The 22,073-nt window shown below is 51.8% G+C and overlaps 1 protein-coding gene and 1 long non-coding RNA gene across 2 annotated transcripts in view; one reads left to right on the top strand and one right to left on the bottom strand.

Annotated features, from left to right (window-relative positions):
* The window catches only part of SFSWAP (splicing factor SWAP), an 81,374-nt gene extending 65,205 nt beyond the window's left edge, over window positions 1–16,169 (bottom strand). The window contains exons 1-7 of the mRNA XM_077763559.1: window positions 15,825–16,169; window positions 13,065–13,234; window positions 12,350–12,481; window positions 8,313–8,398; window positions 2,337–2,562; window positions 1,170–1,282; window positions 622–754 (exon numbers count right to left, since the gene is read on the bottom strand). Of these exons, the coding sequence (XP_077619685.1) occupies window positions 622–754; window positions 1,170–1,282; window positions 2,337–2,562; window positions 8,313–8,398; window positions 12,350–12,481; window positions 13,065–13,234; window positions 15,825–16,042 (1,078 nt within the window). The 5' untranslated portion in view covers window positions 16,043–16,169. The remainder of the gene's footprint in view (window positions 1–621; window positions 755–1,169; window positions 1,283–2,336; window positions 2,563–8,312; window positions 8,399–12,349; window positions 12,482–13,064; window positions 13,235–15,824) is intronic.
* On the top strand, window positions 5,454–6,911 carry LOC144231174 (uncharacterized). The gene is made up of 2 exons (XR_013335004.1): window positions 5,454–5,764; window positions 6,560–6,911. It is a non-coding gene; the product is annotated as an uncharacterized LOC144231174 (long non-coding RNA).
* Window positions 16,170–22,073: the final 5,904 nt, after the last annotated feature.

The raw sequence follows: 22,073 nt of genomic DNA, 5'->3' as shown, positions 1-22,073 counted from the left end.
TCTGCGGGTGAGGAATAAGCAGACGGACTCCTGCTGCTGAGGGCTCTTCTCTCGTTCAACATTTAACTGCTGGGTACAAGAATTTCAAAAAGATCTGATAATGAAACCAAAGTCAAATACTGTCAAGTAATTACTTGAATAGAACTTCAAGATTTGCCTTTCATCAATAACCTGGAGATAATTAAACAGACAAAGGGCTGGCACGCAGCCAGGGCAGGTAGGGGCAGTAACTGATTCTCTAAGGGGCAGGGCAGACACGGTCTCGAACTGTGTCTGTTCCGGAAAAGCGACTGTGGCAGACAGTTCCGCAAGCCTCCAATATCCACCACCCTGTCTGTGAGGGCTACAGGGAGGCGGCACGCACAGCTTCCAGGGAGGTCTCTGAAGAAAGGGCAAGGTCACCAAGCACCTGCACCTGCTCTCTGCCCAGGCCCCTGTTCTTCATCGCTCCTGGAGACAGAGCAGCCATCTGTCAACCTTAGGTGCCAGGCAAAAGGAAGAGGCCACGTGCTGAGGATGGCTGAGTGAAGACCTGGGGCTCTCCGAGCCACCCGTCTCGCACCCTGTGGGGCGAGCTCTGCGGCGGGCCGCGGGCCAGGGGACACACAGCGAGGTACTCACAGTCAGCGGCGTACTCCACCTGGGAGGGCTGCGCCGCACCGTCGGCCGTGGGGGGCGCGGGGGCGGGGCTGTCGGCCTGCGCCTTACGGACCAGCGCGGCAAGGGGGTGATCCGGGTCTACCACCTTCAGAGGCTGCAGACAGAGAGGACGCATGATCACACCATTTCCTGTATTCTGGGTCACAAAGAACTCTCTTGAGGCCAAGCAGGCTCAAGTCGGCTGTAGAACACAGTGTGTGAGAACACAGCATCTGTGCTCGGAACAGCCCGCACACATACAGAGGGGCAAGCTGTTCGTGTGGCTGCGAGTCCCGGGGAGCGAGTGAAAAGACGGCTTCAGCCTTCCTCGCTGCCACTCAGGAAAGGAGGGAAGGTGGAGAGGATTAAACTCCTACTGACAGGAGTGGAGCCACCAAGCAAAACGTGAAAATGCAAAATATACCTCGATGATGGTAAAATAAGATACAAAAGAAATGCACTCATGTAGCTTCCCAAAGCTACAGGTGCGCAAGTTCTGTTACGGCATAAAAAATACAGAAGATCGACACCTTCATCAGCTCCTCCAGGCGGTTACACTTCTTGGAAGCAAAGAGAGACGGGTGCAAGTAATTCCCGTCTTCCTCGTCGTCGTCGTCATCGTTGTCAGAGCTGACACCCGACTCTGCAGAGCAAAAGCAAATTTCAAGATTCTGCTGTACGCTGAGGGACAAGGGATGAGTAAATGATGTAAAAACAGAGAAACAGGTGCCTGGGGGGCTCGGTCGGTAAAGCGTCCAACTCTTGATCTCGACTCAGGTCATGTTCAAGCNTGTGTGACTCTCTCTCTCTCTCTCTCTCTCTCTCTCTCTCTCTCTCTCTCCCCCTCTCTCTGCACCCCCACAAAAATAAATATTAAAAAAACCCTTAGAAGCAGACAAAGTCAGAGCTCCATGTCATCATCTCGTGGCTCCTGGGACAGACGGCCCCAGAGTGCACCCGACGCGCCCAGCAGGAAGCTGGGCACGTGCCCTCGGCCCAGGCAGCAGCGCCCCTCCAGCGCTTACTAGTCTGGAGCAAATTATTTTAATTTTCTAGAAAAAAGGCAAGAATCTTGATGAAAGGTAAAACAACAGCAACAGATACTTTAAAAAACTAACGAACATGGAGAAAGTGAGATCTGTAAACAAGAGTCATACAGCTGATTTTAAAAATCATGTTTCAGCTGGAGAGAAAAAATTCAACAGCTACACACACGAGACTGTCGTCCGCACATTATTCCAAACAGTTAACTGGCCTCTGTAGTAAGAATCCCAACCTTAGAGGGGCACCTGGGTGGCTTAGTCGGTTANTGAGATAGAGAGGAGTCAAAAACTAACCTTTTATCTTTGTGCATATAACAGTCTCAGCCCTAAACCCTGCGTGCACCCGTACTGCTAGAATGATCTCTCGAAGCAGGAGATGGACTGTTTTCTCCAGGAAATGTTCAACGGCCAGAATGAGAGGGAACATTTCCAACCCAGGCGATTACGTCTGAGAGCACTGATGTCTAATTACATTTCACTCATCTACGGAAATACTAAGAATCTGATACAACTGGAAGACTTATTCTAGAAGAGCTGGCACCACACTCTGAGGGCACCAGCAGCTTTAACCAACATGCCGTGGTGGGGGGGGCTACTGCACANGAGGCCACCCCGCCCAGGCCCTGCATCCAGGCAGGACAGAGTCTCACGCACTCTTCTTCTCCTCATTTCTGTTTTCTGCCAGCACCGGGTAGCGCCCCTCTTTCATGGCTTTCTGGATGAACTTGTAGTAGGGGTTGAGGTAGTGATCAAAGCGTAGAAAGTCAAACTGAGAGTTCCGGGCCTGCTTGGCTTTCAGCATTATCTCAAACTGTGCTCCCTGTTTGCACACGAAGTTGGCTGTGCGCTCGATGATAGCATGCATTTTGGCTGTTGGTGGCTACGAAAAAACATACATATTCACATGATCAATTTTTCCCTTTTCCACTGGCCCCATGACTTAAAACACAGAATTGACCCCGGTGTTTCTGTCGATGACATCAAAGAGACCATGCAGGTGAAGAGCCAGCCCTTGGCTGCACCTGCACGGCGAGTGGCTTGCTTCTGGACTCCACGGAATCATATGGGGACAGGACTCACGGACGAGGCAGGCTGCTCCAGCGTCTGCAGAACTGACTCAAGGTAATCTTGTTTTACACCAAGTCACCGTACTTCCGTATTATCAGGGGCGGTGACGGGGCTGGGGGGCCAGAACCCTCAGAAGCTGTATGCGATTTTGGCACATAGCCATTTTTCTAGGGAGGGGGTACCCGTTCACCAAGTTTCTTGGGAGTCTACAGATCACCCCTTTCCTTCTTAGCTAGGACTAGTTTTTATAGCTCAGAAAACAGCCTTTGTGGAGATGTGAGGTAGGCCACACGCTCTCACTGGCTCCCACACCCAAGTCCTTTCCTCACCACAAGGGAGTGGCCTGGCCCAACAGGGAGGGTCTCACCCTAGGGAACAGAGCAGAGCGAGTCCTCTGCCACCAGGAGGGGTCACTGCTTGGAGTCAGACCCCGCTGTGGCTTCCTGCTCCTGCCCACGCTGCTGCTAAGTGGCTCCCATGGCGTGCCGCTCGCCACGTCCCACCCACAAGTGGAGCTGTCAGACCAGATGCTGGAAGCCAGACTCCACGCTCCGAAAATACTTGTAATAACAAGGGAGAGATTAACACTCGGAAATTACATGCAAATAAAGTGGGAAACTATTCATTAAAAATGGGCGGGTGAGTATTCAAGATGCTTGTTGTAATTTCAGAACCACATCCTTCATAAAATATAAATGCCTTAATTCTCAAATTATTTCCTGAACTAATAAAGTCCTTCATGCTTAAATAGGGTAAGTACTTACAATTAAAGTTAGTTACTGATCCCAGAATCAACTAGATACCATGTCAGAGGCCCCTGTGCCTGAAGCACAGGTCCTGAGGCACATGTTCAAGGGCTCTGGCTCACAGGAAGATTAACTCTGAAACTGTTCCACACACACACATCAATCATAAATGCTGAGTTTAGGGTAATGACCTTAAGGGAAACTATGATTCCCCCCCACATAGAGGCGTTCTCTGCTGACCAAACTAACCCTCTGGTTTAAGAGTTCTTAAATATAGGCCCCTTTATGACATAAAATCATGATAGTCAAAAATACAGTGGTCAACTTTCTCACACCATACACAAAAATAAACTCAAAATGGATGAAGGACCTGAATGTGAGACAGGAAATCATCAAAACCCTAGAGGAGAAAACAGGAAACAACCTCCTTGACCTCAACTGCAGCAATTTCTTACTCGATACATCTCNGGAACTTGTTTCCGATTCCGTGTCTTCCTCTCTCTCTGCTCCTCCCCTACTCATGCTGTCTCTCTCTCAGAAATAAATAAAACATAAAAAAAAAAAAGAAAGAAACTCGAGGGTGTTATGCTAAGTAAAATAAGTCAGGGAGAGAAGGACAAATACCCATGTTCTCACGCATAAGTGGAGCAGGAGAAACTGGAGAGAGGGCCTGGAGGGAAGGAAAGGGGAAAACAGGGGGAGGGGAGGGGAGGGAGGCAAACCATGAGAGACTCTTGAATCCTGAGAACGGAGGACTCAGGGGTGTCGGAGGGGAGGGGATGGGCATGGAGGAGGGCACTCGTGGGGATGAGCACTGGGTGTTATATGGGAACCAACTTGACAATAAACTATGAAAGAAAAAAAAAAACAGTGGTCATAGTGGTCACAGGGGCTCCTGGATGGCTCAGTCAGATAAACCTCCAATTCTTGATTTCGGTTCAGGTCACGATCTCACAGCTTCTGAGGGGGAGCCCTGCACTGGGCTCTGCACTGACAGTGGGGAGCCTGCTGGGGAGGCTCTCTCTCTCTGCCCTACCCCTGCTCACGTTCTCTCTTTCCCTCTCTCTCTGCCCCTCCCCTGCTCATGCGCTCTCTCTCTCTCTCTCTGCCCCCTCCCTGCTAATGCTCTCTCTCTCAAAAATAAACACTAAATAAAAAAAGATACTGGACACAAAGCAAAGTCATTACTACAGAAAGACAAAGCACATTACAAACATACTTCCAGATTTGCTACCAGAGCAAGTGGATGAGATACAAACACTTGGTTTGGAAACATTCTTCGCTCTCTTTGTCACACAAGTTTTACATAAATCCTGTTCTCTTTAATACTACGATTATCTCTACTATAAACTGGGATTCCAAGAACGTATATTAATACGTGTGTTACAAAAACTGATAAAGGGGGAAATACTGGTCTTATTTACATGAGGAAACCTTTGGTTTAAGGAAGTGACGGGACGTAAGAAGGTGGGCAGACGTGTCCTGGCTCCGCCTAAACCACAAAGACATGGCTCTAAAAACCGTGGGGCTGACACTGGGAAATGGAAGAACAGCGTACGTGGTGCGAAAGCCCACACGAGTGTGAGGTTTCCTAAGAGCTTTGGAAAATGCTGGAGCTTAGGCCCCTGAAGTGTGGGGCCGGGACGGCAGGGAACAGAAGGCCGGGTAAGGACACCCCACCCCCCCGGAGCAGCCGGGCTGGCCCTCCCCTCCTCTACGATCAGGGAAGGAAAAATGAAATACCCACTTCACTCACAGCCCAAAATAAGTATCACACAAAATGACATTTCAATTGTAAAAACAAAACTATAGACACAACAGTAGGAAGTGCAGGAAAATATTTTTAAAATCTGCGGGTTGGAAGGGACTTCCAAAGACAAGATTCAAATCCTGACAATGGAACACAGTGACACGTACGACTTCATAAACCCGTTCGCATTCTGCGAGAGGTGCCAGCGCGCAGGTGCCGGGACAGCGCGTGCGAGAGGCCAGCCCTCCAGGAGCACAGACGTAAACCACGTCGCTCTTTGCTCCCACTCCCATCCCACGGCGACAAAGGCCTGAATTAGGATGAAAATAACACTGTGATGTGAACCATCGATCAAGCCCGATTCCGCGGCTCAGGGCTGTTCTCGCACTCTCTAAACCTCCACATCTGTCCTGTGCGAACAGGCTGCCGGCCACCCCTACCTCGGAGCTACTGAGACCGCGACCACCAAGTGAGAACACGAGCAAAGCGCCGGGTACACGGCACGTGGCCACCGAATGGTAAGTGCACACCGTTCTTCACCCAAGAGACGCAAATGGTGCGCGATGGCAGTCACGCCCCGAGTTGCTCCTGCTCATCCGCCAGCTTATACAGTGTGCTCCAGCGAGCGCGTCTCTCAGGCCCGGGGGACAGTGGCATCGCCAGCCACGAGGCAGGGCACAGCGACACGGGACCCTGGGTGCCTGCGGCGTCCCGGGGGCTGGGGGCCACTCCCTCCACCTCCCCTGCGGTGCTCCACGTGAGTGACAGGTGTGGGCAGAACTCAGGAGGTGACCGAGCGGCACGCGCGTCCCTGAGAAGGGCGAGGATGGCCAAGAGCACACGCTGGGAAAAGCGATGCCAGGCTCCACATTCAGGGGAAACAGGCCCTTGCTCCCCACGGGGCACAAGAAAACGCGTGCACAACCGCCGTGAGATGCTAACACCAAGCTGGGGTCACTCCAAGGGCTGCAGTCTAGGGGCTGGGCAGGAGGCAGGGCCGGGACAGCGGCCGGGAGCCCGAGGACAGGACCCACAGCGGCCAGGATCCGCCTCCTGGAGCCCCGCGATTTCTAACTGGCCCTCACTCTGCACACAAACCCCGCAGGGCCTGGAATTGTGAGGCTCTAATCCAAAGGCCTGGTTTAAGCGTCAAGAATTCCCCAGAGGCCCCCCCCTTTCCTTTCTGAGCGAGGGCGACCCCTGCCCACGGAGACATGATCCCCTCTCTGCATACGAGCCAGCGATCCTAGTGTTTAATCCCTGACGCGGGCACCTCTGTCTTCTCCATTTCCCCGCTAATGAGGACATCACAGCATGAAGCGTGTACGAGCCACTGCCCCCAAATCACAAGTGTTCTGAAGAGCGACACGCTGACACCAGCACAAAGGAAGAGAAGCTGCGGCTGGCCCGATGGGCACTCGCGGTTTCCGCACAGTCCAGCCGTCTCCTGCCCCCAGGCTGCACCGCAGTGACAGCACGGGATCTCCTCCAAACGGACGGAGAGAAGGACGGAGAGAAGGACCAGCTGCTGGCCAACCGGGAGCAGCTATTTTTAGCTCCAGCCGACCGTTACACAGCTCGGTGAAGCTTATTCTGTCCGGGAACATACAGCCATTACGTATTTCATTAGAAGTAAGCAACACAATAAAACCTATTACACTTCTATGTTTATATCCATGTAACAGCCTAAAAATAATCTTCCACGTAAAAATAAATAAAATTTCAGACACTCAACCTTAAATAAAAGCTTTTAGCAGTAAACATAGGTAAGGGAGCACCCCTTTTAATGGGTCTCTCATGTGGAATAAAGCGTATTCCAGAACAGGTAGGAATATAACCCGGAACACACAGAGAAAATGTATTAACACAAGTCCTAGGATATTAGATGCTCAGAGGACATTTCCAGCTTTAGGTCCCACAAGCTGGTAAATGCTGGAAACGGGGAAGCAAATATAAGTAGTAATTGCACTTGGCAAAACCCAAAGGCATGTGGCTCACACCTGCAGGAAGATAGCGAAGGGGCGCGTGGGCGCACGGCGAGGACGGCCGGGCGGAGGCAGAGCCACTCCACTGTCCCGAGTGGTCGTCACACGGACACAAGTGGCCGAGGCAGCAAACGCAGGGCGAGTGTGGGGAACGTGAGACCCTGCCCAGGCGGCTTCGGCGCCTGCTGTCCACCCGGACAGGACACGGGGCACGAGCAAGAATCCAGGCATCCACGGCCCTCGGGACCCAGTAGGAAGACGCCACAGAAAAGCCACACCGAGCGCCAACATCCCTCCAAGCGCGCACGCGCGGCAGAAATACTTTCAACATCCCCACCAAACACATCAAATCCCATCCCACACGGGGACTCGGGGGGGTTTGCATTCCTGCCTGCCATGTGCACGGCCACGTCCCTCCCTCTTCCCAGGCTGTGAGGGGGACGGGAACAGGAGCCGCGGCTCGGAGTCCTCAGCGTCACAACAGCACAGGTCGAAACAGCCAGCACGGCGCCGGGACCGCAGAGGGACACCGTGTAATTCAGCCCGAACCTGACAGGCTCGAGCTGATGCGGCGGCGGGACGTGAGCGGGAACTGCACTGCACTCCGCCAGCTCCACCCGCAGATGCCACGGGGCCCCGGTCACAAGGGACAGGAAGCCCGGTGCAAGAGCGCACCGCAAGCCTGATGTAAAGGCCCACAAAAGCACCCTGGCAAAAGCCAGGACGAGGCCCCTTCGCTGAAAGCCAGGCTGCCCTGAGCAGGCCTGTCCTCACGTAAATGTGGCTAACCGCCGCTCCCCGCCAGCTCCGGCTCTGACGCTGGCGAACACGGAGCCTCAGCCCCGCGACCTCCGAGGGCCAGTTCGCAAGTCCCAGACGCGCTGGTCCAGCAATTCGGCTGGAATCCCTCCCTTCTCCTTGAAGGAAAACGGGTGCGGTGTGGGTCTCTCCTCCGTTAACGCAGGCTGAAAGCCTTACGAAGCCAGAGCGCAGTGCTGACCACAAGTGGGGTCTCGCACAAGCGGTGCCGCTGGACCCACAGCGCTCGTGACCGACGGTACCGTGAAGGGGGAACACATACCAGCTCCACGTCAGGCGGCACGTTCAACCCCACGGGGGCGATGAAAGGCTCCTCATTTTCCTCTACATTTTCAGCCTCATTTTTTTCTGTGGAAAAAGAAAATACAAAAGTTCAGAACAACGATCAGGAAGAAGGCGGCCACTGACGGTCCACAGTGATGGAGGGGGGGCGGGTACCCGCTTCTCTACCTTCCTGTCACTGCCTCTGGACACCTTTCCCGTCTGCCCTCCCACCCTGCACGCTAGTAGAGTCACTCTGCCAAAGCCCACCGTGGGGGGCGGGGGGCACCATGTGGAGTCTCCCCAGCCAGGCGCCCTGCTTACCAGGCATTGTCAGCCACCAGCTCTCCCCGCCCTCTCCCCTGCTCTGGGATCCGTGTGTGTATAGGTGGCGCTGCCGACCCCCCCTCCGAGCAGCTTCTGTGGGCCCCCCAGGGGGCCAGGACGAGGGGGACGAGGCACCGTATGTTACAACGTCCTGAATAAGGTACCTGCATATGTCTCAATCACTCAGGGGGTCACCCACCAAAAAGGATTAATGAAATGTACAAAAACATAGTAGAAAACTTATAAAAGCTACCATCATAAGGCACTTCAATATCTACTTAGGTTTTTCTCTCAAAAACTGATAACATTAAATCTTCATCAAAATAAGTTTTTCCACCATGTATGATGAAGTACTGTGACAAGATGAACAATTTCAAAGGTTTCCCATCAAACCTCATTCTTCTACAAAGCCAAGGAGGAAGATTCCACTGAACGTTGTCCCGCCTGGTTCTGCCTATGTACCCTAGTCTCTCCTAGGAACCAGAGATTTACTAGGGCCTAGAAACTTCCTGTGATCAGCAACCCCAGCGTCCAGTAACCAAATGACAGCGCAGCTGGGGACACCAAAGACACTGGTTTGCAACATGTCGAGAAGCAACTTCAAATCTCAAAGTCTCTTGGGGCGCGGGACCAAAGGCATGTGTACAAAAGTGCAACTTTTACCATATTTCCCCAAAATGACAAAAAGATGGAAATTTTGTCTCTTAAATAGGCTTTCCTTAGTGTGATGCTGCTCATGAAATAAAGGCACTGACTCAAGAGAGCAGTTGGGGACAGGGGGTTCCACAGAGCTCTGTTCCTAACACACACCTTCACTCACAGAGGATGGCGTTAGCAGCCTGAATAAAAAACCTAACACAATACTCAAATTCAAATGACCCTTTTTCATAAAAGACACTTAATAACGATAAAAAGTCGAGAGAATCTGCAGGACGTGAAGCAGGCTGAAGACAACAGGCTGCGGAAGGAGGGGCTGCCATGCGGACATACTGGCAGCCCCCGAGCAGCACAAAGCCTAAAATGTCCACAACCGCCAGGACAGCGGGAACTGTGAAAACCACGGAATATTCAGTGATGGCGCTGGAAAACTAAACAAAACAAAACAAAAACACCCTTTCTAAATAATGCAGCACTGAAGTGAAACTTTGTTGTCAGTGGTAGTGGGCACCAAACTGAATTCTATTAAGCGTGTATGTGTTATCAGTACACATGCCTGCATGCGTCTGTGTGTTTTATTGGCGCCAGGAGGGCTTCACTGGTTAAGCAGTCGACTCCAGCTCAGGTCATGACTTCCCAGTTCATGGGTTTGAGCCCCACGTGTGGCTCTGCACTGACGGCTCAGAGCCTGGGGCCTGCTTGCGAGTCTCTGTTTCCCTCTCTCTGCCCCTCCCCCGCTCATGCTCTGTCTCTTAATAAATAAATGTTAGAAAAATACACGTGGCGTTTTATCTGTATTAACATAAGCTAAGCTTAGAAAGTCAGGCTAGAAATTTCACACGGGCCCAACTTTCCTTAAAAAAATTAACCACCATATAAAGTCCTGAAAATATAATTAAAGAAAAAAGTATATAACGCTAAAGAGAACTTTCTGTTTAAGAGATGGCATATTAAAACTTCAAAGAGAAACGAAGTCATGTTGAAAGTCTTAACACTCAGTAACTCTAACAGCTTAATTTCACAGAGACAATATTCTAGCCCTTGTAACAGGGCCTGGCAACTTCCTGTAAAACACCAGCCAGTGAGCATTTCTGGCTGCAGACGGTTTCGGAGTCAGCTACTCAACTCTGCCGCAGAGGCCGCACAGACCCCGTGTACACAAGCAGGCCGCATGCCAGCCAAACTTCGTTTACAGAAACCCGCCAACGGGGCCTTCGACAGTAGTCTGCCGGTCCCTAATCTAGATAGAACGTTAGGAAACGGATGTTATGGATTTTTCCAATATTATGGATTTATCACTTGATTTCGCAAAAGCCATCTGGCTTTCACAAACTTTTTTTTTTAATTTTTTTAAAAAATATTTTTATTTATTTCTAGGAGAGAGAGAGAGAGAGAGAGACAGCGTGAGCAGGGGAGGGTCAGAGAGAGAGGGAAATAAAGACTCTGAAATAGGCTCCAGGCTCTGAGCTGGCAGTCAGCACAGAGCCCGACGCAGGGCTCGAACCCACGAACCGCGAGATCGTGACCTAAGCAAAAGTCGGACGCTTAACCGACTAAGCCACCCAGGTGCCCCTAGCCTTCACAAATTTCAATTCTTCACTTATGTACATGGCTCAGAAACAAGGCAACAAAAGTTTGACCATCCAGAACCCTGACACAAGCGACGTGTTCTAGGTAAAGGAATGAGTGTTCACTGCCGGAACATTTCCAATGCGCCGTAACTTCGGAAGGTGCGAAATACCTTAACAAGGCTTTAACTCAATGTAGTTCCCACGACAGTGGAGAAGTCTTTCCAGAAGCACGGAGCACACTGCTGCACGACTGGGACTGTGGTGCCGCCCACGGAGTAATGAGCAGGATGAGGGGAAGGGCAGCAAGGGAGTATGTGGGTGCGCCTGGCCCACATCCTGCTGTCCCAGCACAGCAGCCCCCGCCCCCCGCCAAGCGCAGGAGAACCCAATGCAGCTGCACCACACACAGGGCAGACCTCGCTTCGACATTAAACTACTGTAACTACTTCATACTCATTAGGAGACCTAGAACTTGAGGAAAAACAAATAACAGACTGCTAACTCTGAAATGAAATCCCCGTATGACATAATTCCAGTTTATTATTCTAAACACTCAAATAGGTTTCTAAAGTTAAAGCTCTCCTTCCCTGTAATATTTTCATCTAATTTTTTTTACGGCTCCACACCCAACGTGGGGCTCGAACTCACAACCTGGAGATCAAGTGTGGCATGCTCTACCAACTAAGCTCGCCACGTGCCCCACAGAGTTCTCTTTCCCTCTAAACAGAACACCCTGAATATGGTGCTCAAGCCCTAAAGCTTCCGATGCATGTTACTCTCATTGACAATTAACGATGATCATGACAGAAGGCTGGAGCGACTCAGCACTGACACAAGTGACGGAGACCATTTGCACCCGTTCTACAAGAGCCCAGGCTTTTTAGTGGCACTACTTTTTTATATTCAAAGTTCTCAGCGTTAATCCAGAAAAGAATGATTTTGAAATCTTCAATGTTATATAAATATTACTGTAAAACACCAAACTAAGAGTGTGTCGCGGCTGCTACCCAGCCTAACTCATGCTCTTTTCTGTTTGGCGGTGACTCCACAGGCGTCCTTCCACCGGACCTTGTCATGATTTCAGTCGTGGGGGGAATCCGTCGTGCAGGGATGTGAAGAGGCAGGTTCACGTGAAGGTCATTAACGTCCATCCTTCTAACGTCTGAGAACTGTGAACGCCGATGCATTCCTTACCAGTTCAGCAACAAAGGACCCGGGCTGCGCAATCTCCGGTCACCCGAACCAAAGAGAAGCGCGAGAAAGGCAAGCAGATGCGCTGCAGACACGTCGGAATTCCCGGTGTGCCTCCCTGAACGCTTCACTTCAGTCCCTAGCTCTGTTCGACCCCAGATGGAGTTCCATGACTGCTCTGTCACAGCGATGGCCCAATTACTCAGCGTCCACACGTGCGCTCGGAAGCCGTGGCTGGTCCGCGTGCTGCACGCCGCCAGCGACGTGCCTCCGGGCCCCTCTCTGCTCTCACCTCTCTGTTTGGAAGGCTCCTCCTCCTCTGTGGGCTCTGACGGATCGTAGTAATCACTGCCGTAAGTGAACCCCACTGCATTATAGCTCCCGTCCTCTGCCAGCGCCTCGCTCAACCGCTTGTATTCTTCCTCTTGAATAAAAATGAGAGTTTTATTAACAAAAATGGAAATTTACTGAGAAAAATATTACATATTTCTAAAGTTTTAGCTATCAGTAAGGCATACAACACGCTTTTTTCAACCTCTTTTTGAGGCAAAAATGTTCTTAAACAGTCACACTTTGTATCTATCAATATGTACTTTTGCCAGTACATGTTTACCACAGATAGCAGAATACAGGTCTTTTGTGGAAAATTTCTTCCTGCTGAGAAATTTGGGGATTAAGAACTGTATTAAAGATCGTTAAGGAAAAGACAAGAACATCAATTTCAGTGTATACGATACTGTTAAAGAAGAACAGTTAAAGAGTTTGGTTTTTGTTTTTTCAAATCCCAGTCTGCCCACAAAAGCTGGGAAAATTCTTTGTGGCTCTACATATAAACTATCCTGAGGTCCTCTCAGAACGCAAAGACTCCTGTTTTTCCAATCCACTGGGTACTGTCAAGATAATATCAGAAAGAGTGAGTATAAAAAAATGAATGGGAGTAAATTTTAAATACTTAAAAATTTTTTTTAAAGTTTGTTGCTTTTAAGTAAGTTTTTCCTGAGCAGTACCTTGCCTCGCCTCCGCCTCAAGCAAGTCCGTATGCAAGGCTAAATACCTCTCCTCATCACACACGGCATCTATTCGAGCCTCCTCTTCAGAGAGCGGGTAGTCTCGGTTCCACGTGGAGTACTCAGCATCGTACTCGGAAAGGTCATGCAGGTGACCACGCCCATCGTATCTGTAATATGAACACGCTGGTCAATGGAAAGAAATTAACGTCTAGACTGGTTTGTGTGCGATGTTTCATACATACACATATATATACTTACCAATTAAAGTAAAGAAATAAAAATATGAAAACAAACATAAAAAATCTTCTCAGATTTATATTTAATTCGGCTAATCACATCTCACCCTCTTTTAAACTCAAGTTATCTTAACAAAGTCTTAATTCCTCTGTATAATACGGTAAAACTTATAATTAAAGGTAAATAGCCCTTTAACAGCATAAATGGTACTACCTCACCGGCAGTGCTTACCGTTTATGGTTTGGTCAACCATTCAATGCCATTTGCAAAAAAAAAAAAAAAAAAAATTTTTTTCTGAAAAGTCAAATATCATAGCTTACATTCACACAAACCGAATACATAAATACCTATCCGTAAGAACCCAACGGTCGAAATTTCCTCGCTTCTTTCTGCTAGTCCCGAACTCTCAGGAGAGATCTTCACCAAAGAAACTTGCGTCCATTGGAGGTAAAATCTTGGCTAGGCTCGCCCCCTAGCCACTTGGCTGAGGAAATAAGTGCTGGGTTACGTGATAGAGAGACACACATACATAGGAACAGTGACATATACATGCAGTTTAAGGAGGTTCACTGGAAACAGGGAAAACTGTGAGAAGGTGCAGCATGTTCTCTTCTAAACCGTATTCCCCGAGGAAATAACGTACGTGAAGACACAGCCATGTTTACGTGCATGGACTGACCAGTAGGCACCGTGGCCGAATTAGGAAGAAGAGCATTTTCTGCTACACCTTTAACATAAAAACTCAATGCAGCTGCTGTCGGCACGCAACATCAAATAATAAGTCAGAAACACTCATTTAGAGTTGCAAAAAATAGAGACGCACACAAAAGTCTGCCTAATTTTTTAATGCTGACTTTTGTAACGAGAACCAAAAAGTACTTACTTGAAAAAAACACGTTTATAAGAAAAAGGCCAAAATTCCAGAGTAGCCACGTTTTTGCATTTTATTAAATTTCAAAATTATTGTTACCTTGATGTAAACCTCCTTAACTTACAAATGTAGATCATTATTTGAAAATATTATACATGTACATGTGTAGCGTTTGCTCCCCATTCACTGTGGAAGACCTAACTCCAGTCACATACAGAACGATATGGAAAGCTGCATGAAGAGCTCAGACTTCATCGCTTACCAAACTTTTATAACAAATATCACAAGTAACGCTTTGGAAAAGCAAGCTGCCTGACGGACGACTCAGGCAACGTCGTTCGATAGAAACTACGATTTAAAGGCATGGCGTGTTTGAGCAGAGCGAGGAGCGTCCCATCCAGACCTGATCCGCAACCCTCCCTTCAAGAGTCACTGTTGTCTAGATCTAACTCCAAACGGAAATGTCAGGGATGGAAAAAGGCCTATTTGGTCATTAATGTGTCCATTTTTTGGCCAGGCACAGGTCATCCCTACAGTCATGTTCCAGGGCTTTGCAGAATCCAGCTTTAATCAAACGACGAGCTTCCTTCACTCGGAGAGACTATTCCACAGTTAAATGGTGGCTCATTGTTTGCTTTCCAGTCCGGGCCCCCAGAAGCAGAGTTGCCAAACCGGCAAAAAAAAAGAAAGAAAAGAAAAAAAAACAAAAACAAAAAACCCAAACCAACAAACAAAAACCCCAAGGAGAAGGAAAGAAAGAGGGCCTGAAAACATGGGAGGAGAGGGGAGCAAACAGCCTACACCATGTAATGCCATCCTTTTCAAATCAAACACCTTTAGAAATCCCCAACCTCAGTACCCCTGTGCCCAAAGTGGCTAAACACCCTCTGGGGTGATTACCTAAGGCACGTTTGATTTGAAAAGAAACACAGCTGTATCCCAGTTCCGCCCTTCGCTTTTAAGAGACAGTGAAACCAGCCCTAAGATCACTACCTCCAGGAGCAAAGCCAGTGTCGGCAGAAGTCAACTGGCTTCCAACTGATTGGCAACTTCACCCTCTGGTCTGAATCACTCAAACCCATCAGATTATCACAGGGTGGGGGAGGGGGGAGGCTGGCGGAGTCAAATGTCACGCCGACAAAACACGGGTGCTCCACGGAGGGCGCCGGGGCCGTACAAGGTTTGAGGGGGACCTTTGGGGGACCGATAAGTTTTCTAGCCGCGCGGTCCCGGTGTGCGGCGTTTCGGGGCGCCCTCCCACCGCACGGAGCTGTGGGAGCGCCGCGCGTAGGGAGACAGCGCGCAACCCCACGGCAACGCGGGTCAGGAGAGGCCAGGGCACGGGCAGCTTCCACCGCGCGGAGCGGCCGACTGGAACCAGCGACCGGGTGAGGGGTCGCCAGGGGCTGCAAGAGCGGAGACGATCCCTCCGGCGACAGACGCGGCACGCAACTCCAGCCAGTGCCTTAGGGCAGGTTTCACCGTCCCCTTCCCTCCAAAACCAGGGGGGATGTAAGAACAGGGGAGGGGGCCCCCAGATCCCCGCTGGCTCCACACAACCCTCTTTAGTCCTGGCCATCAGGTCAACATCAGACGAAATCAAGCGGGCGAGGGAAGGGGAGGACCGACGGGTGGGGGGAGGAACCGACCTGTCGATGAGGATCTTGTGGTCCCCCATCCAGGGGATGAGGTGCTGTCCCTGTTCCTGGGCCAGAGCCCGCTCGTCATCCCGGAACAGCTTGCAGGCATAGCCGAAGACCAGCAGCTCCACTCGGTTCCCCCCACCGCCGGCACCGCCGGGTCCGGCCTCCTCCTTCGTGCCGCTTTTCCTCTCGGCTTTGGCACGGCCTCCGCTCGCGCCGTACATGACAGCGTCCCCGGCGTCCAGGCTGGTCCTCTTCTGCGCCGCGCGGATGTCCCCAATGCCTCCGCCTGGCCTACCCCCTCAGTCAAAAGCGTCGCATCCGGGCCCCAAACTCGACACCGCCGCCATAGCGGGCAACAAAATGGAGGAAGCGCAACTTCCGGCGAGGAGCAGCCCTACTTCCGGCGAGAAGTTTCGGCAGATTCGCTACTCGTCGGAGCCGTTTGAACCGCTAGAAAGTATTTTGGCTTTAGTCTTTTGCACCCGGAGGCGTCGCCACGGTGGGAGCTTGTGTGATCAGAGGACAGCGCGCTTTTGGGGTTAGTTTTCTCAGACAGTTGTCCAGAGCAGTGGCGAAAGCGCGGCGCCGGATTGCGCGCTACCGGCATCAGGCCGGCAGGCGCTGGGCGGAAGGAGGGCGGGGGTGCTGTGCTGTGCAGAGCAGGTTGAGTGCGGGGCTAGGTGGGTCGGCTTCTCCCTGCGCCGGGGCGAGGTCTCCCGGCCGCTGCTACCCGGGCCAGAGGCTGGGAGTCGGAAGCTGGGGGTTCGGGGAAGTCTGAAACTGGGGAGCTCTTCGGGTGAAGGGCTGCGGAGCCTGGGGCCCAGAGCCTGGGGGTTTGGGGGTTAGGGCCTGGGGGGGTGCGGTGAGGAGAGCTCGGGGTTCAAGGGCCTGGGGGCGGAGCTCGGAGCCGGGACTTGGGATAGGGGGAGCTGGGGGCCCGGCGGGAGTCTGAAGAAGGGCCCGGGCCGGGTTCTGTCCAGGGCGATCGCCTCACCTTTCTGAGGCTCTGGTAACTTCTCGGTCCCGGGGATCACGACCCTCATCCCGCCTACTTCTGAAGGTGTCCTCTGCTGATAGCACAGGGCTTAGTAAGCCGTGACGCCCCTCGCAGTACCGAACTTTGTGTGGACTCGTGTGGGAGAAAAGTGATCGGGGTTGGTGGAGGGCCCGCTTCTCGGAGACCAGTCGTCTGGATGCGGGGTGATTGCCGAGTAGGTTCCTCTGGGGCCTCAGTTTCCCCACCTGTGTTTTCATTAGGAGAGCGCTTCCTTCTAGTGCACCCTAGACTGTCCAGCGGCTGCAGTGACCAGAGCCCTCTCTGCTGGGACTGAGGCTGCCAGGGACAGGGACGTTCTTTCGCAGCCACACCTCTTCTGCATGAACCAGTGACAAGTCTTTCTGCTAGTAAGGTTGACAAAGGGTATGTGAACCTTAACAGGACTTTAAAAATTCAGCCACGTGCAGTTCCCACCACAGGGCCTTTGCCCTTGTGATTTCTTTGGGTGTGTCGCTCTTGGCTTTTTATGTGACAAGTTTCCCATCCAGGTCTCATCTCTGTCCCTTTCTCAGCCAAGCTGTAGGCGTCCACACTAGAGTGCCCCGCCCTACTCAGTCCTGCTGATCTGCCTTTGGGGCACCGCCCACCACCTCACACCACCTCATGTTACCTCCTGTATTAGCACCCATCCCCTCCCCAATCAGCTTCAGGAAAGCTGGGTTTTTGTGGCTTCACCTGAGCATCCCCAGGGCCTGGGATAGCGCCTGGCACACAGTAGAATGAACATGACCGAGCCATCGTCCTCTCTGGCTCCACACGGTGCCCTGCTGCTGCTCAGGGGGACCCGCCATGACTCCCAGTTACTTGGTAAGTCCCCCTGGCTGGTCCAGGCACATGCTGGGACCTGGGACGCTGGGTTTGCTTTGAGTGTTCCCTTGGGTTCAGAGAGCAGGGTAAGGGCCAACGCGTCTGGCCAAACAACACTGCTCCTTTGACCTTGAGGATTCTGGAAGAACCTTCAGACCCTGTGCAGATGGGTTCCTCAGCCAGGCATGGGATCTCGAAGGTCTGGGTTGCATTCCTAACTCTAATTTTAGTTCCGTGGAATCTTGAGTTAGTCCTGTTCTGTTTTGGAGCCTCTCTTCTCTATAACATGGGGACGGGACAGCACTCTCTCCTTCAGAAGAAGGCTGAGATCTTAGGACTCCTGCTCCAGGATGTCCGTCCGGCCCCGGGTGTGTGTGCATACGGAAGCTCTGGAGCGTGTGTGCCGGGGGGAGGGGGGGGCAGGTGTTGGACAAGCTCTGTGGCCTTTGAATTGTGGGTTGCAGTGCAGTCCCCTGCTGCCCGTGAAATCTGGCTGGGGGCTCCTGACCACGAAAACGCAGAGAAAATCTCGAAGTCGCTCCTTTGCATTTCCAAGTGAATCTTCAAATCAGCTTGCCCTGCTCTCCCCAGAAGCCTCCGTGTTTGCATTGGGATCGTGCAGAGAGTTGAGGCCTCTGCATGTTGGCTCCTCCGGTTTATCAGGCAAAAATCTTTCAAAAGGTCTCTCAAAAGTTTTCACTTTTTCTCCATAGAGATCTTCCGTGTGTTAGATTTATTCCTAGCCACCTCTCTGCCCCCCGCTGTTACTGCCCCCACTCTCAAACTGTTTGTTGCCAGGAATGCAGTTTTTGAAAACCGATCTTGGGGCATCTGGGTGGCTCAGTTGCTTAAGTGGCCAACTTCAGCTTAGGTCATGATCTCACAGTTCGTGAGTTCGAGCCCCGCATCAGGCTCTGTGCTGATAGCTTGGAGCCTGCTTCCGATTCTGTGTCTCCCTCTCTCTCTGCTCCACCTCTGCTTGTCCTCTGTCTCTCAAAAATGAATAAACATTAAGAAAATATTTTTTAATAAATAAAAACCGAATTCGCGTTTAGCTGCCTTGCTTAGTTTCATTATTTCTGGTGATTTACCCATAGATTGGTTTGGATTTCTGATGTAGACAAGTGTATGGTCTGTAAACAATGCCCGCTTTGCTTCTTCCCAATCCTAGCATGTTCTTCCCGGCCTTTCTTCCATTCTCTCTCTCCCCTCATACTGCAGGCACCGCTGCTCTGAGGCAGAACCCGTGAGTGCCACCAGACCAGTCCCCTGTCCGTTCCTGGTGTGACACGAGAGTTTTCCCATCTCCACCACTGAGTGAGGTCCTCCAGGAGAACAGTGACGGCAGAGCGCTGGGTTGATAGTGGGATGCACCCAAGAGCCTCTTACTAACGGAGAAGGGGCGTTGGGTGGCCCAGCCCGCCATCGCAGCTGCGGTTTACATTATTCCTACTGAATCTGCCGTCGGGGGGTAGGAAGACGTATAAACACGGAATTACTGTCAAGGGGCATAACGTGTGCGAATCTGAAAATGCTTAGTTTAAAAGTAATAGCTCATGTTATCGGGCCCTCTGTCAGTCAGGGTTCAGCCAGGAGCACAGAGGGGCAAGGCAGCCCCCGGGCCAGGGGACGGGTCCGCAGTGGCGCCACCGCAGCCTGGGTGGGGACCTGGAGCCTGGGACTGACCTAAGCTGAAGTTGGCTGCTTAAGTCAGTCGGCTCCCCCCAGTCTCCAGTGCCCGTGCAGCCGTTGGCTGGGACGAGCTGGGAACCAGCAGCCCCGAGCCTGGGGACGGCTTGCAGGCGTGGCCTTCTGTGACCCTGAGCAAAGGACAGGAGGGGATGTGGCGACACGGGCACCCACTGAGCATGCGTGTTGCCCACTTAGTCCTCACGAGGCCCCGCGAGAAAGAAGGCGACAGGTCTCAAGCAGAGTCCCATATGCTAAGCCTGGCATCACCAGACCGAGACAATTGCAGTTCTGGGCTCCCCAGTGACGGAATCTCAGCCAGTCAATCAGGAGTCGCCCCACGGGCACCAGTTACAGGTTGACTGGCAGACCCCTGCCGTCCCCTGAGGGCAAGTAGCGGGTGCAAAGACCACCCTGCTTTTTCGCGTCGGATACCTGCCTTGTTCCCGCCGCTTCTGCCTGTGGGAGTCTGTTTGGCTCCTCAGAGCCCCGGCCGACCTGCTGGTGCGATGCTCCCCGATTCTGAATTGTCGAATGAAGGCAGAAGGATCTTTTTTTTTTTTTAATATTTTTTTTAGCGTTTCTTTTTTGAGAGAGAGAGAGAGAATGTGAATGGGGGAGGTACAGAGAAAGAGGGAGGCACAGAATCTAAAGCAGGCTCCAAGCTGCAAGTTGTCAGTAAAGAACCCGACGTGGGGCTCGAACCCACAGCTGTGAGATCAGGACCTGAGCTGAAGTCAGCCACCCCCTGACTGAGCCACCCAGGTGCCCCGTGGCAGAAGGATCTTTAAAATTTGGTTGGTTGAATTTTGTTTCTTAACGGCCCCTTCCTGAAGAAGATGCTGCTTGAACTGAATCTCAGAGATCTGTGCTGGCCTGGCCTGTGCACCGCTGGGGGGCTGCCCCGGACGCCTGCGCCCCTCCCTGCCCAGCAGCTGTCCTGCCCATGGCCTCTGTGCCCCTCTGCCTCTGAGAGGCTCAGAACTGGGAGACAGACATCTAAAAAGCCTGTTCAGGGGGCGCCTGGGCGACTCAGTCTGACTCCTCTGACTTCGGCTCAGGTCATTATCTCACCGTTCGTGGGTTCGAGCCCCGTGTCGGGCTCTGTGCTGACAGCTCAGAGCCTGGAGCTGCTTCAGATTCCGTGTCTCCCTCTGCCCCTCCCCTGCTTGCACTTTCTCTCCCTCTCTCTCTCTCTCTCTCACTCACTCTCACTCTCTCTCAAAAATAAACATTAAAAAAATAAAAAGCCTGTTCAGTTGGGATGTTGCCCAGGGAGGGGTTCCTCAGGAGGACGTTTCCTCAAACTGTAGCCGTGGACACCGGTCGGCCACCTGCCTCTGCAGTTACGTCCGTGACACAGAGCGACTTGGTCGCAGTGTGACCCAGGCTGGCTGGCTTCAAGCTGGTATTGTAACTGCCTGGTTTGAAGATGAAATGGGATTGTGCCAAATACACTAGCGTGTGCATCGGCTGGTAGTGTTCTGTTGTAAAGACAAAAGACCTTTCAGGCGCTTAGCCCTTAATAATGGGTTCCTCGTCTTCCTCCCCAGGCTTCTCCCGTTGTGTTATTTCCAGAAGCTTTGAAAGCCCAGGAAGAAAAAGCACTCTTTCAACACACGAATAATAACAACACCCCGAACACCAAACAGACAGCTCTTAGTTTTCCTTTCTCTCCACCAGTACTGTTTGCTGGATCCAGAAACGACCACAAGGATAAAACCGCAAAGTAAGTGGCACAGTCTCCTGTGTGCCCCCTTCCCGGCCGGCTTCAGATGTGATACATCCCTTCGCCTAGGCTCTCACCTTTCTTTGAACGTAGTTTTCTGAGCAAGAGGCTCCAAACCGTTGTGGGGAAGCGTATTTTTTCCCACTGGCCAGTGCAAGTGTGAAACGGGCCTTTCTGAGCCGGTTGCTGCACGGGGAGGGGGCGCGTGGGTCTGGTGCGGCTCAGCCGTGTTCTGCCTGAGGCTTTGGTCACCTTCACTTACCAACTGCGCAGATTCACTGTTCAAAAATAGACTCTGGGGGCGCCTGGGTGGCTTGGCCAATTAAATGTCCAACTGGATTTCAGCTCAGGACATGATCTCCCAGTTGATGAGTTCAGTCAAGCCCTGCATCAGGCTCTGTGCTGACATTGCAGAACCTGCCTGGGATTTTCTCTCTGCTCCCCTCACCTCACTCTCAAAATAAATACATTTAAAAAAAAATTAAAATATGAGACTGTATTTTACTCCTTGCCAAATTGTTCCCCGACATCATTTCAGTCACCGCTTGGTGTTATATTCGGGTGAACTTGAGGATGATTCATGAACTATCATCTCTGCTGAGCCATCAAAATGCATTTGGGCTCAGACCTTACCTGGGCCTGAGGCGCGCTGTGGGCTCTGGGAGCAGGGCGGTTACGTTTGTACGGTCCCGTCCATGCCTGGTCACAGCTGCCCCGTACCTTCCGCGGCCTTGAACGCCCACTGCATCTTCCCCGTTGCACACGCCAGCATGTCGGCACACACACACTGTGAGCATGGCCTCCCCTGGCCAAAGGGACTTCGCAGGTGTGATTACAATTATAGGTCTAGAGATGGGGAGGTTACCCTAGATTATCCGGGTGGGCTCAGCGTCCTTATGAGAGGGGGCTGGGAGTGGCCAAGTCAGGGGAGAAGACCACGGGAACACGGAAGCAGATGGGGGTGATGTGG

This window comes from Crocuta crocuta, unplaced genomic scaffold, assembly GCF_008692635.1.
Source record: "Crocuta crocuta isolate KB4526 unplaced genomic scaffold, BGI_CrCroc_1.0 scaffold114, whole genome shotgun sequence".
Classification (NCBI taxonomy): Eukaryota; Metazoa; Chordata; class Mammalia; order Carnivora; family Hyaenidae; genus Crocuta; species Crocuta crocuta.
This window is presented reverse-complemented; position numbering and strand designations above follow the sequence as displayed.